The following is a 14549-nucleotide window of genomic DNA, read 5'->3' on the forward strand; positions in this document are numbered from 1 at the left end:
CTTAGATTTTTAGAGCTGAAGGTAAATAATGTACACATCAGTATATTGATGTTGGTTGGCTGCTGCTGCTGCTGCTGCTAAGTCGCTTCAGTCGTGTCCGACTCTGTGCGACCCCATAGACGGCAGCCCAACAGGCTCCTCTGTCCCTGGGATTCTCCAGGCAAGAATACTGGAGTGGGTTGCCATTTCCTTCTCCAATGCATGAAAGTGAAAGTGAAAAGTGAAGTCGCTCAGTCGTGTCCGACTCTGCAGCCTACCAGGCTCCTCCATCCATGGGATTTTCCAGGCAAGAGTACTGGAGTGGGGTACCTTTGCCTTCTCCGATGTTGGTTGGCTCATCCGATATAAAGGCTATTTCCTAGTTTGGAGCTTGGTGGTCATGTACTGGGAAGATGAGAACCAGAATGGAATCCTCGTGAATACCAGTGATAAAGGAGCAAAAAGAATGAAAGATTTTTCCAGAAGAAAGGGAGATGAAGTAATATGAGAAGTAAGAGGAGAGGCATAAAGAGAAGAGCTTTGAAAGCCCAGTAGGAAGTCAGGAGGACAGTGTCACAAAAGCTTCTGGGAAGATAGCAGATACACAGGAGGCTGCTGTCAACTGGGGTCAGAACCATCATGAAGAAATAGCAGAAACACAAAACAGACTGCAGTGTTTGGAGCGGGGGCAAATGAAGAAGTGGAAACAGAAGGCACAGACAATTTCTCCTGAAATAGTGAGCCTCCATTTCATTTTAAAATAATTCAGTTTGGAAAGCACTTCAGGAATGGTGCAGTAAGGACCTCCAAAAATATATTTCCTCCATGAAAGAAAAGTGGTGGCAAAAATCATCAAAATTGCCTTTTTAAAAACTTTGGAAATGAATAAAGGAATAGCTCATGGAACATATATTTAAGAAAAATGGTTAAATCTTAGAAAGAAACATGATTGTTGTGGCATTTTAAATTTTAATTGATTACTCTATTACCATTCTCTCTTTCCAGCTTCAAGGTATCCTTGAAAAAACCAGTAGCCTCACAACCCTGTGAAAACTATCAGACAACCAGTCATTGGAGGGGAAACAAAAGTTTGGAGCTCCTTGAAAAGTTTCCTACTCAGAGAAATGTTATATAAAATCTTTTTTTTTTTTTTTTTTGAAACTGGCTGGTTCAAATCCCAACTCCAGCTCTTTATTTTTTTAATTTTTAAATTTTTATACAATTTTTAAAGGTTGCTTTCCACTTACAGTTATTACAAAATATTGGCTGTATTCCTTATATTGTACAATGTATCCCTGAGCCTATCTTACATCCCACTCCCTTGCCTCTATATTGCCCCCCACCACTGGTAACCACTCATTTGTTCTACATATCTGTAAATCTGCTTCTTTTGTGATACTCACATTTGTCATATTTTTTAGATTCCACATATACATGATATCAGACAGTATCTGTCTTTCTGTCTGACTTATTTCACTTAATATAAGGCCCTCCAAGGCCATCCATGTTGGTGCAAATGGCAAAACTTTGTTCTTTTTTAATAGATGAGTAATATTTCATTGTTTATATATGTACATATATACATATACACCACTTCTTTATCCAATCATCTGTCAGTGGACACTTAGGTTGCTTCTGTACCTTGGCAGTTGTAAACAATACTGCAATGAACATTGAGGTGTGTGTATGTTTTTTAATTGGTATTTTTTTTTTCAGATATATACCCAGAAATGGAATTTCTGGGTCATATGATAGTTTTATTTTTAGTTTTTTGAGAAATCGCCATACTGTTTTCCACAGTAGCTTCACTAGTTTAAATTCCTACCAACAGTGTACCAGCTTCCCTTTTCTCCATGTCCTCTCCAGTATTTGTTATTTCTGTTCATTTTAATGATGGCCATTCTGACAGATATGAGGTGATATCTCATTGTGGTTTTGATTTGCATATTCCTGAGGATTAGCACCACTGAGCATCTTTTCATGTGCCTTTTGGCCACCAGTATTTCTTCTTTAGAAAAAAATGCCTATTCAGGTCTTCTGCCCACTTTTAAATCTGGTTCTTTGGTTTTTTGACAGTGCTGAGTTCTATGAGCTATTTATATATGTTGGCTATTAATCTCTTATTGGTCATATCACTTGCAAATATTTTCTCCCATTCAGCAGATTGTCTTTTTGTTTTGTTTTATGATCTGTCTTGAAATTCCCTGGAAATACTCCATTCTCAGGACTTGTCATTATTTGGCCTGACTCTGTGTGAACAGCTCTATCTCACAGGCACTCACAGGCTCTCATCCAAGGCAATAATCATTTAATGTCGCAGCTGCCTGAGGCGGGAGGAGGGCAACACCAACTGGGGCAAACAAGAAGCTGATCAAAAATCTTTAAGGGAAAAACTGGGAAATGAGATGTCGCTAGGGGATTTCAAAAATCTGTGACATATTCCTAGAAATCTAGAGGGCAATGCACACGCCCAGGAAAGACACCAGTATGTCCTAATCGCTCACCTTTGGCTGACTTTGGAGCTCCATGAGGCAGGAAATGAAGACTAGGGCAGAGTTGTAAACTGCCTACTAGGGCAGTGAAGATATGCCCACACACATATAAACGCCAGAAAACACACTGATTTGAGGCACTGAAGGAAATTTCTTTCTAATCTTTCGCTGACCACTAAGCTAACCAAGCAGAAAATTCAGGAGGCGCACATGACAGCCCTAAACAGTAGTCTAGGAAAGCCACTAAACAGCAGCAATGGCACCAGCACTACCACCAAAAACAAACACAACAAACCAAAACCCAGCAGCAACAGCAAGCCCTGGAGAAAGGGAGGAAATCCCATCTCCAGAATTAGCACACTGTACTATTTCAAACGACAAATTTCAACAGAAAATAATGAGACAAACAAGGAACAGGAAACTATGGCTAAAACTCAGGGAGGGAAGCAGTCAGTAGAAACTGTGTTCAAGGAAGCACAGATATAAGTGTAATTAAGTCAACTATTACAAATATGTTCAAAATACTCAGGGAAAGTGTTTCAGTAGGTGGGTTAGGTGTGGCAGAGGATAGAATAGAACGTGAGTGTGACTGAGGTTAACATGCAGGTGAGTGCTAACCAGGGAAGAGACCAGTGCATGACTCAGGTCACTAAGAACAGACAGGGCTTCCCAGCTGGTGCTAGTGGTAAAGAACTTGCTTGTCAATGCAGGAGACATAGAGATGCAGGTTCGATTCCTGGGTTGGGAAGATTTGGGAGGATCCCCTGGAGGAGGAAATGGCAACCTACTCTAGTATTCTTGCCTAGAGAATCCCACGGACGGAGGAGTCTGGCAGGCTATGGTCCATAGTTTCCCAAAGAGTCAGACAAGACTGAAGTGACTTAGCACAGCTCACAAGAGCAGACCACAGCATCCAGGCTCAAATGGTACCTTGCTTACCTCAAGAGGAGACAGTACACAAATATTCATCTCCTTGCATTCTAACAGCCCTCTATAGCTAGTGGGTCCACTCAGCAGCTGCCATGGCCAGTGTGCTGCATTTACCTCACTTTGTGCTATAGAAGAAGGACACCAACTCTTACTCCCTAGAGTTTGAAATACACAAAGTTGGGGATATACCTGACACACGCATAGCCAAGCAGTTCTGAGAAAGTTTCACATGCTCATGATTAAGGGAACAGGTAGTACTGACTGTGCTCTGAACTCTTTGCATCCAGTATGACTTGTGAGCTTGCCAGCATGTTCTGTACTGAGCACAAGGAATTTGTTGGGAATGCAAAGGAAGTGTTGGACTGAACTTGGACCCTACCCTCACAGAAACCATGTTCAAAAATTTAAAGGAAATCATGAGAACTAGGTCTTGCCAATGAGAGAATATCAATAAAGAGATAGAAACTGTACACATAAAAAATAGATTAAAAAAAAATAGAAATTCTGGAATTGAAAAAGTACAATAAACTAAAATTTGAAAATTCCTTATGGGAGCTTAATAGCAGATCTGAGCTGTCAGAAAAGAATTGATAAGCTTGAATATAGGTCATCTGGGTTTCTATGATCTGAGAGAAATAAAGAAAAAAAGAATTTAAACAAATGAACAAGGAAGAGAGTTCTGAGACTGTATCAACATAGCATAATGAGAATCCCAGAAGGATAGGAGAAAGAAAGGAAGGGGCAGAAAGAGTATTTGAAGAAATTCATGGCCAGATGCTTCCCAGATTTGATAAAAAACAATAATTAACATATTTAAGAAGCTCAACAAACTTCAAGTAATATAAACACAGAGACCAGGCAAAGACAAAGAGAGAATCCTGAAAGTAGCAGGAGAAAAATGAGCCATTGTATACACCGATCTTCGAGATTAACAGTTAAATTCTCAGCATAAATAATGGAGCCAGAAGGCAGTGGGATAACATATTCAATGTGCTGAAGGAAAAAAAAACTTTGCCAAAAATTCTATACTCAGAAAAACTATCCTTCAAACATGGAGAAATTAAGGCACTCCTGACAAACAAAAACTGAGAGATTTTTGTCACTAACAGATCTGTCCTACACCAAATGCTAGAGAGTCCTTCAGGTTGAAATGAAAGGACAATAAACAGCACCTGAAATCCATAAAAGAATTAACAAGCAATGGTAAAGATTAGCTACATAGGTAAGTTTAAAAGTCAGCATTAGTGCATTTTGCCTTTTAACTTTTTTCTATATGATTTCAAAGACAACTGCATAGAACAATAATTATACAATTTTGTTGATGGGCTTATAATTTAGAAAGATGCAAATTTTATGATAATAGTACAAACGAGGAGGAAGAGCACGGAGCTATGTTGAAACAAAGTTCTTGTATATGACTGAAATTAGGTTGGAATTAATTGAAACTTATTTTAAGTTAAGATATTAATTAAATCCCCATGCCAACCACTAAAAATAACACCTCAGAAACATACAATAAAGGCATAACAAGGGAATTAAAATAGCATTCTAGAAAATACGCATAAACCTCAAAAGAAGGCAGTAATGGAGAAATAGAGAAATGAAAACATTAGGCATATAGAAAACAAATAACAAAATAACATAGAAATCCTACTTTATCAGTAATTACAGTGAGTGTAAATGGGCTAACCACTCCAGTCAAAAGGTAGAGATTGGCAAACAAATGATCCAAACATATACTATATATCCAAGTATAAAAAGAAGCACTTTAGATGCAAAAATGCATCTAAATCAAAAGTTAAAAAAATGGAAAAAAGGTGCATTATGCAAATAGTAAACAAAGAGAGTTGGAATTGCTATTCTAATATTAGACAAAGTAGACTTTAAGACAAAAATTGTTACAAGAGACAAAGAAGGACATTTTATAATGATGAAAGGGTCTTAATGTCTTCCATGACATAAAAACTATAAACAAATATGCATCTACAAGAGAGCCAAAAAGAGGAAAAATTGACAGAAATAAAGGGAAAAGTAGGTAATTCAACAATAATAGCTGGAGAATTCAGTATATCATTATCTATAATGAATAGAACACTAGACAAAAGATCAACAAGGAATTAGAAGATTTGAAAAACACTAGACTTAACAGAAATCTATAGAATACGCCATCTCATGACAACAGAAAACACATTGTTTTCAAGAGCACATAAATTTTCTCTAAGATATAACATGCTGCACCATAAAATGAGCCTCAGTAATTCAAGAGGAGTGAAATCATACAAAATATGCCTTTTGACAATAATGGAACTAAATTTTAAATCAATAACAAGGGAAATTTAAGAAATTCAGTTGTATGTAGACATTAAACACAACTTAACCTGCAAGTCAGAAAAAAATCACAAAGGAGTTTGAAAATGCTTTGAGATGAATGAAAACAAATGCACAATATTTGAAAACTTATGGGATACAGATAGAGCAGTGCTCAGGGGGAAACTTACAGTTGTAAATAACCATATTTAAAGAAGAAAAATCTAAAGAATCAAAATTTTAATTTCAAAACTCTAGAAAATGAAATGTAAACTAAACTTAAAGCAAGTAGAAGGAAAAAATAATAATATACAGGGCAGAAATAAATGAAATTGAAAATAGAAAAATAATAGATAAAAATCAATAAAACAAAAATTGGTTCTCTGAACATATAACATAGTTGGCAAATATTTAGTGAGACTAAAAATACAAGATTCATACTACAAATGAAGTAAATCAGACAGAGAAGGACAAGTACTATATGAATAGAAACAGACTCACAGATAAAGAAAGTAAACTTATGGATACCAAAAGAGAAAGGGGAGGAGGAAGGGTAAATTAGAAGTATGTATTAACAGATACACATCACCACATATAAAATAGATAAGCAACAAGGATTTACTGTGTAGCACAGGGCACTGTGTCCAATATCTTGTAATAACTATAATGAGAAAGAATCTGTACAACCAAAGCTAACACAATATTGTAAACCAACCATAGTTAAATTTTAAAAAAGGAAATACAAGATTCAAATTGCCAAAATCAGAGTCATTACTGCTGATCTTACAGAAATAAAAAGGATTACTATAAATAATGGTAAGCTAACAAATTAGGTAAGTGAGATAAAATGGACAAATCCTAGAAACACACAAATTACTAAAACTGAAGAGCAAATAGAAAATCTGAATAATTATATAACAAGTAAAGAGATTGAATTATAATAAAAAAACTTTTCTGCAAGAAAGAGACTAGTCTACATAGCTACACTGGTGAATTCTAGAAAACATTTATAGAAGAATTAATATCAATCTTTCAAAAATTCTTCCAAATAGAAGAGGAGGAATGTTTCCTTATTTATTCATTACCCTGACAGTAAATGAGGCAAACTAGAGACCAGACTCTGTTATGAATATAGATGCAAAAATCCTTAACAGAATACCAGCAAACAAAAATTATATCCAGCAACATATAAAAAGGTTTATACATTATGACTAACTGGCATTTGTCCCAGGAATGCAAGATTGGCTCAACATATGAAAATCAGTGTAATACACTATATCTATAGAACAAGGGGTAAAAACTATATGATCATCTCAATAGAAGCAGAAAGGCATTTGACTAAAAAGCCAACACTATTTCATGATGAAAACACTCAACAAATTAAGAACAGAAGTAAATAGTCTTAATTTGACAAAGGTCATCTACAAAAACCCCACCACTAACATTTTTAATAGTGAAAGGCTAGATGCTTTTTCTTTACGATGAGGAAGAAGACTAAGATATCTGCTCACATTGTGTCTATTCAACATTATAGGAGAGACTCTAGCCAGGGCACTTAGGTAAGGAAAAGGAATTAAAAACATCTAGATTAGAAGTGATTATGTAGATTACATAATATCATATACGGACAATTCTAAGGAATCTGCATAAAATCTATTCAGTGTTAGTCATTCAGTTGTGTCCAACTTTTTGTGACCACGTGGACTGTAGCCCACTAGGTTCCCTGTCCATGGAATTTCCTCGGTAAGAATCCTGGAGTGGGTTGCCATTTCCTTCTCCAGGGGATCTTCCTGTCACAGGGATCAAACCCAGGTTTCCTGCATTGCAGGCAGATTATTTACTGTCTGAGCCTCCAGGGAAGCCCTAAAATCTGTTAGAACTAAAAAATGAGTTCAGTAAGATTACAGGATAAAATGTCAATATACAAAAATCAATTGTATTTTTATATACTAGCAATGAATAATCTAAAATGAAATTAAGAACAATTGCATTCACAATAGCATCAAAATAATAAAATACTTAGGAATAATTTTTTTTACAGTTATTTTATTTTTTATTTTTCTTTCAATTATATTTACTTTTATTTTATTTTTTGGGGGGGTGCAACAGACATTTATTTATTATTTTAATATTGGAAGTATGCACTTATCTTACAACTAGAAGTTTACACATTTTGACTGCCTTCATCCAGTTTCTCTTTCCCCTGTGCCCTGAATCTGGTAACCATAAATCCGAACTCTTTTTACCTTTGAATTTGGTGAGTTTTGTTTTTTACTTTTTTGAGATTCCACAAACAAGTGAGATCATACAGTATTTGTCTCTGTCTGACTTATATCACTTAGTATACTGCCCTTAAGCTTCATCCATCTTGTCACAAGTGGTAGGATTTCCTTGTTTTTTTCTTTTAAATGACTGAGTAATATGCATTATTATGAATATTCATTGGAAGGACTGATGCTGAAGCTGAAACTCCAATACTTTGGCCACCTGATGTGAAGAACTGACTCGTTGGAAAAGATCCTGATGCTGGGAAAGACTGAAGGCGTGAGGAGAAGGGGATGACAGAGGATGAGATGGTTGGATGGCATCACCGACTCAATGGACATGAGTTTGAGTAGTCTCCAGGAGTTGGTGATGGACAGGGAGGCCTGGTGTGCTGCAGTCCATGGGATTGCAAAGAGTTGTACGCGACTGAGTGACTGAACTGAACTGAATATGCATAATATATGTGTATACAACAACGTCTTTATCCATTTATCCGTTGACAGACACTTGGGTTGTTTCCTTGGCTATTATAAATAATGCTGCTGTAAACACTGGGGTGCAAGCATCTTTTCAATTTAGTGTTTTTGTTCCCTTTAGATATACTCCCAGCAGTGGAGTTGCCAGAGCTTATGGCAGTTCTGTTTTTAATTATTTTGAGGATCCTCTATACTTGTTTCCATAGTGGCTACACCAATTCACTTTCCTGCCAACACTGTTCAAGAGTTCCCTTTGCTCTGCATCCTCACCAGCATTCATTATTTCTTGTCTTTTTGATGATCACCATTTTGACAGGTGTGAGGTGATATCTTACTGTAGCTTTAATTTGCATTTCCCTAATGACTAGTGATGTTGAACATCTTCTCAAGTATGTGTTGACCACTCATGGTATCTCTAAAGGAGAAAATGGGAAAATGTCTATTCAGATCCTTCGCCCATTTAAAAATTGGTGTATTTTTTTATTTTGCTATTGAGTTTTTTATGTATTTTGGATATTAGCCCTTTATCAGCTATCTGGTTTGCAAATATTTTTCCCCATTACATAAGTTGTGTTTTCACTTCATTGATGGTTTCTTTTGCAGTACAAAAGATCTTAATTTGATGTAGTCCTACTTGTTTATTTTTTATTTTGTTGCTTATGCTAATTTCCTCTAATTTCAATGATTATATTGAAGTTATATAGAATGTCTTTGTTTGCAGAAATTACACATGTAAGTATTGAGTTGGCCAAAAAGCTTTTTCGCAATTTTTCATAACATCTCATGACCATAAACTGAAGGAACTTTTTGGCCAACCAATAGTTGGGTATAATGGGTATTATGTCAATAATGTACTTTCAAATTATTTAGGAAAGGAAGCCTTTATAGTGTGCCTCCATCCTTCTATAAGCTTGAATTTATTTAAAAAGAAAAAGACCTGAGCCTTAGGGATCTACTTAACATAATTAATAGAATGTTACACTAAGAATATTTGTATTATTTGGGGATAGTTGTGTGCGCATGTGTGTGTCTGTGTGTGTGTATGTGTGTGTGTGTGAGTGTTTGCTGCCATTGTGCATTTGTAACTAACACCAAATCATTACTGATGGCCTGACATTCATACTTCAAACCTTTCTGGAGCCAAAACTTCTGCTCTTTCTCAGCTCTTGACTTTCGTGGCTCATTTGTAAGTTCCATTATAGTGTGTGTAAATTTTCATAGTTGATGTGGCAATGGTATGTATAAGATCTCTAAAGTCTTTGACTTACAATTAATTTTTAATTTTCTATTGTTCCTGGTAATGTGAGATTCAGGGCCATAGGACGGTGTGAATTTAAAACAGATTATAAAATATTTTAGCACTTGAATGAAGACTAAGGATATGCAAGGATTTTTCTTTTCTAAGCTCTTCTGTGTCATTCCTTCTGTAACATATTATTTTTAGGGAAATGTGGCACATTTGCATGAAATGGTTTTCCTAGGAATCATGAATCAAGCTAGTGGAAACAGTAAACAGAGCTTGTTCCATACATTCTAACCAGCAGCTCTCTTTCCCTTTACGCTTTCCTGAAATTGTCCCTGGCAATTACTTTGTAGTTGTGAATAAGAAAACTCAGACACAGGAGGGCGCAGGATCCATGCCTGCACACCTGCCCTGGTGGGAGGGAAGCAGCTACAGAAGGGTCAGGCCTTAAAGTAACTCAGCTCTGATCCCCTCCCTGCTCATCCGTCACACATCCCCTGAGCCAGCCATACTTCAGGAGGGTAATGGGCCTGGGAGGCAGTGATGAAGGAGGCACTTCTGGGTTCTTTAAGGAGCCCCGAAATGGAAGGAGGAGAACCTGCTGCCCTAGCAATTTATTAATAAGTATATTCTACCAGCTTCCATCAGATAAGTCGAATACAATGTGCTACCAAAGGAGGGAAACAGTTAAAAAAAAAAAACAAACTAAGATCATGGCATCCGGTCCCAGTGCTTCACAGCAAATAGATGGGGCAAAAGTGGAAACAGTGACAGATTTTATTTTTTTGGGCTACAAAATCACTGCAGATGGTGACTGAAGCCGCAAAATTAAAAGACACTTGCTCCTTGAAAGAAAAGCTATGACAAACGTAGACAGCATATTAAAAATCAGAGACATTACTTTGCCAACAAAGTTCTGTCAAAGTTTTTCCAGCAGTCATGTATAGATGTGAGAGTTGGACCATAAAGAAGGCTGAGGGCCAAAGAACTGATGCTTTTGAAGTGTGGTGCTGGAGAAGACTCCTGAGAGTCACTTGGTCAGCAAGAAGATCAAACCAGTCAATCCTAAAGGAAATTCACCCTGAATATTTATTGGAAGGACTGATGTTGAAGCTGAAGCTCCAACACTTTGGCCACCTGATGCAAGGAGCTGACTCATTAGAAAAGACCCTGATCCTGGGAAATATTGAAGGCGTGAGGAGAAGGGGATGACAGAGGACGAGATGGTTGAATGGCATCATTGACTCAATGAACATGAGTTTAGTTTGAACAAGCTCTGGGAGTTGGTGATGGACAGGGAGGCCTGGCATGCTACAGTCCATGGGGTCACAAACTGTCCAACATAACTTAGTGACTGAACGACAACAAGGGGTGAAGGAAGTCTTCAGAGAAAAGGTGTTGTCAAGGAGTAGCTGCCATTTGTCTCTGAAGGAGAGGGTGGTCACAGGGAGAAGGAAAAGTGGGGGACAAGGCCAGAGGTCTGGAGGTGAGTCCTCTCCTGGGCTGGTGAAGGTGGGGGCGGCTGGGAGCACACGGGTCTCAGAGCGGAGAAAACGGCCAATGGGAGGGGCCTGGGGGCCCCGAGGGCAGAGCATTAAAAGAAGAAACAAACCCTGACCGCTTCCCTTTGTGTGCTGGACTCAGAGAGTGGACCTCCGTCCTACTAGCAATGGGGTGTCTGGGGGCAGGCTTGCAAGAGGGTGACAGGGTCTCTATGGTTGTGGAGAGGAAAGAGGGGTCTGGTGGGCCCGAACTGCCCACTCCCCCTTCACTCAGCTCCGCTCAGTGCTGCCTCTCCTCCTGTCCCCAACTCCCACAAATTCTAGAACCCACATGTCTTTAGTTGTCTTCAAGTTACTTCCCCAGTGTTGGACTTGCAAGGAGTAAGGGTCGCACTGATCTGCCCCGACACTTGACCCAAGGAACTGAGGAAGCTGGAAGACTCAGGGTCTAGGAAAGGAGATTTGTAGTGGCCAAGAGGCCTTGGGCGCCTGGTGGGAGGGGTTTGGGGGTAAGAAGTCCCAACTTTCTTCCAAATGAGAGTGTTAGTTGCTCAGTCATGTTGGGCTCTTTGCGACCCCATAGACTTTAGCCCTCCAGGGTCCTCTATCCATGGAATTCTCCAGGCAAGAGCATTGGAGTGGGTTGCCATTTCCTTCTCCAGGGCATCTTCCCAATGAGGGATTGAACCTAGGTCTCCTGCATTGGCAGCCTGGTCCTTTACCATTTGAGCTCCAGTCGTGGTTTTATTGCCTGGCACATGGGGGATTACGAAGACACCAGCCAAAGAAACTGCAAACGGGCTGTCCTCCTCCGACAGAGCAAGGCAGCCCTGATGATAGGGTCCTTATCCTATGATCCTCTTGTCTTTGCCCCTAGACCTGACCCTTTACCGGAAAGTAGTCCTCAGATAATATTCTAGTTTAGGGGCGTTGGATCAGGAAAGGAGAATGAAGCCAGGATCTTTATTGTGGCACATTGTCCAAAGCCAGAGTCTGCCATCACCAAGCTGGCATTTCCCTGAGTTCCCAAGGTCTCAGACCCGGCTGGCATGTCCAGCAGGAGAACTCAAGTCTTGGCTCACCCCCAGCTTCCCAGCATCTGGCCTGTTCGGCTTGGGAGGATGCCAGGAGCAGTCATGATACCCAGGCAAAGTGATCAACAACCTTCCTAGATAAGTGTCCACCTGGGAAGGTAGTTCCCTGGGGGAGTGGAGGGGCAGAGTCTTGAAACTTCTCAGGATGCCATCTCAGGGTTTGGGGGCCTTAGCTTTTCAAGCTCTGTGGCTAGAAATCACCACCATCACAACAGAAGCAGATGAGTCTCAAGCATCTGAAAACTGATAGCGTTATTTCTAACATCCTTCCAGTGTGAGGACCAACCAATCTGTTCCTGTTTCAGGCAACCCAATCCTTCTATTATGGATGCGGAAGGAAGCTCCAGTCGTGGTTTTATTGCCTGGCACATGGGGGATTATGAAGACACCAGCCAAAGAAACTCCAAACCGGCCGTCCTCCTCCAACAGAGCAAGGCAGCCCTGCCGATAGGGTCCAGACCACCGAAGCTGCCAAAACTACCGAAAAAGGAGGAGGTATGGATCATTATGGAGAGGGAAATGGCAACCCACTCCGCTACTCTTGCCTGGAGAATTCCATGGATAGAGGAGCCTGGTGGGCTGTAGTCCACAGGATCGCAAAGAGTTGGACACAACTGTGAGACTAACTTTCACTTTTCACTTTCACGGATCATTAGCTTTTCTGAGTCATCCTGGAAAAGCCTGAGCTGTTTTAACATATGACTTAGAGAGTGCTGTTTATAGTAATGGGCTTCCTTGGTAGTTCAAATGGTAAAGAATCCGCCTGCCAGTGCAGGAGACCTGGGTTCAATTTCTGGCTTGAGAAGATCCTCTGGAGAAGGGAATGGCCTCTCACTCCAGTATTCTTCCCTGGAGAATCCCATGGACAGAGGAGCCTGGCTGGCTACAGTCCATGGGGTTGCAAAGAGTCAGACAGGACTGAGTGACTAACACTTTCACTTTCTTTTTTATTTTTCATTTAATAGTAATATTACAGATAATCAATTTTATCACTCTTTTCAACCTATCAAAATGTTTTGTAATTCATATTGGATTTCCACAGTGATGTCTATATAGGTGAGTATTATTCCAATTTTACACAGGAGGTGTGTGACTTAGTCCTTAGAACCATTTATATATTGTATAGTTTAACCTAGAGAGCATAGCCATATGCTTGGTTTCCAAAACCTGAGAAAGCTCTCAGTTTGTGAAATGGGGTAAATCTATAACCAATCCTTAAAACCCCACAGACTGATCAACAGAGTAAGGATATCCCAGTTCAAATTCAGGGTTTTCTCCCCATTACTGTCTGAATGTTGAACAAGTTGCATGATTTCCCAAAGCGGGTTTTTTCATTCCTAAAATGGGGATGTTTTTATCTGTCCTGAATATTTTGTAGAGTTACCATGAGAGTCAAGTGGAGAGTGTGTAAGCATATATTCAAATGAACAACTGTTTCCTGAGGTCCTTCTGCATAATCCCACAGCAAATCTTCTCTGTAGTCCTCCAGCATTTCAATATTGAGTGTGACAAGAAGCTTCCCTGGTATAAAACGACCACACTAGCTCAGATACACTGCAACTCCTGTTCTCTACTAGGAGAGAGGCTCCTTGCCACTGCCCTAGAATATTGCTTTCCCTCTGGCGCCAGAGATCAGTTCATCAGGAGTTGTCTGTGTGACAATTAATTATATATCCATCTGAAACGCTCTGTGAGGAACCGAGGAAGTCCTCAGTAGGTCCTGACCCAGGAATGCCCTGAGTTGAAGAAGGGAGCATTTGGCTGCTGAATTCCTATGTGGTCTGAATTTTGAGCTGGGTCCAAGTGAGATTTATTGCAGCGTGTGTGAAGAAGGCTTTAATTCGTTATTTTCTACCAGTGAATTAATTTTGTGTAGAACTAGCGTGATCATGGAATGATCCCAAATGCATCCTACTAAATCCCACTGAGATGCTTTTATGCATTAAAAAAAAATCTGTTGAAAGACTGACTTTGGAATGATTTCAGACTTACAGAAGAGGTGCAAGAACAGTACAAAGTGAACTGATACACTCCTCGCCCAGAATCATTGGTTGGTAATTTTATTTGTTCCAATGCTTTCTTTCTACACACACATACTTTTGTTTTCACTGAACCATTTGAAGGTAAGTTGCAGACATGGTTTTGCTTTACCTCTGAAGATTTCAGGGTGCGTTTCCTAAGAATGAGGGGGTTCTCGCACGTAACCATGGTACAACGATAAGGTATAGCAAATTTAGCACTGATACAGTGTGACCTAATCT

General features: G+C 39.3%; 1 protein-coding gene across 1 annotated transcript in view; it reads left to right on the top strand.

Annotated features, from left to right (window-relative positions):
* Positions 1-13513, top strand: part of SPMIP2 (sperm microtubule inner protein 2) — a 74165-nt gene extending 60652 nt beyond the window's left edge. The window contains exon 4 of the mRNA XM_055550864.1: positions 12594-13513. Within this exon, the coding sequence (XP_055406839.1) occupies positions 12594-12873 (280 nt within the window). The 3' untranslated portion in view covers positions 12874-13513. The remainder of the gene's footprint in view (positions 1-12593) is intronic.
* The last annotated feature ends 1036 nt before the right edge of the window (positions 13514-14549 follow it).

This window comes from Bubalus kerabau, chromosome 16 (genome assembly GCF_029407905.1).
Source record: "Bubalus kerabau isolate K-KA32 ecotype Philippines breed swamp buffalo chromosome 16, PCC_UOA_SB_1v2, whole genome shotgun sequence".
Lineage (NCBI taxonomy): Eukaryota > Metazoa > Chordata > Mammalia > Artiodactyla > Bovidae > Bubalus > Bubalus kerabau.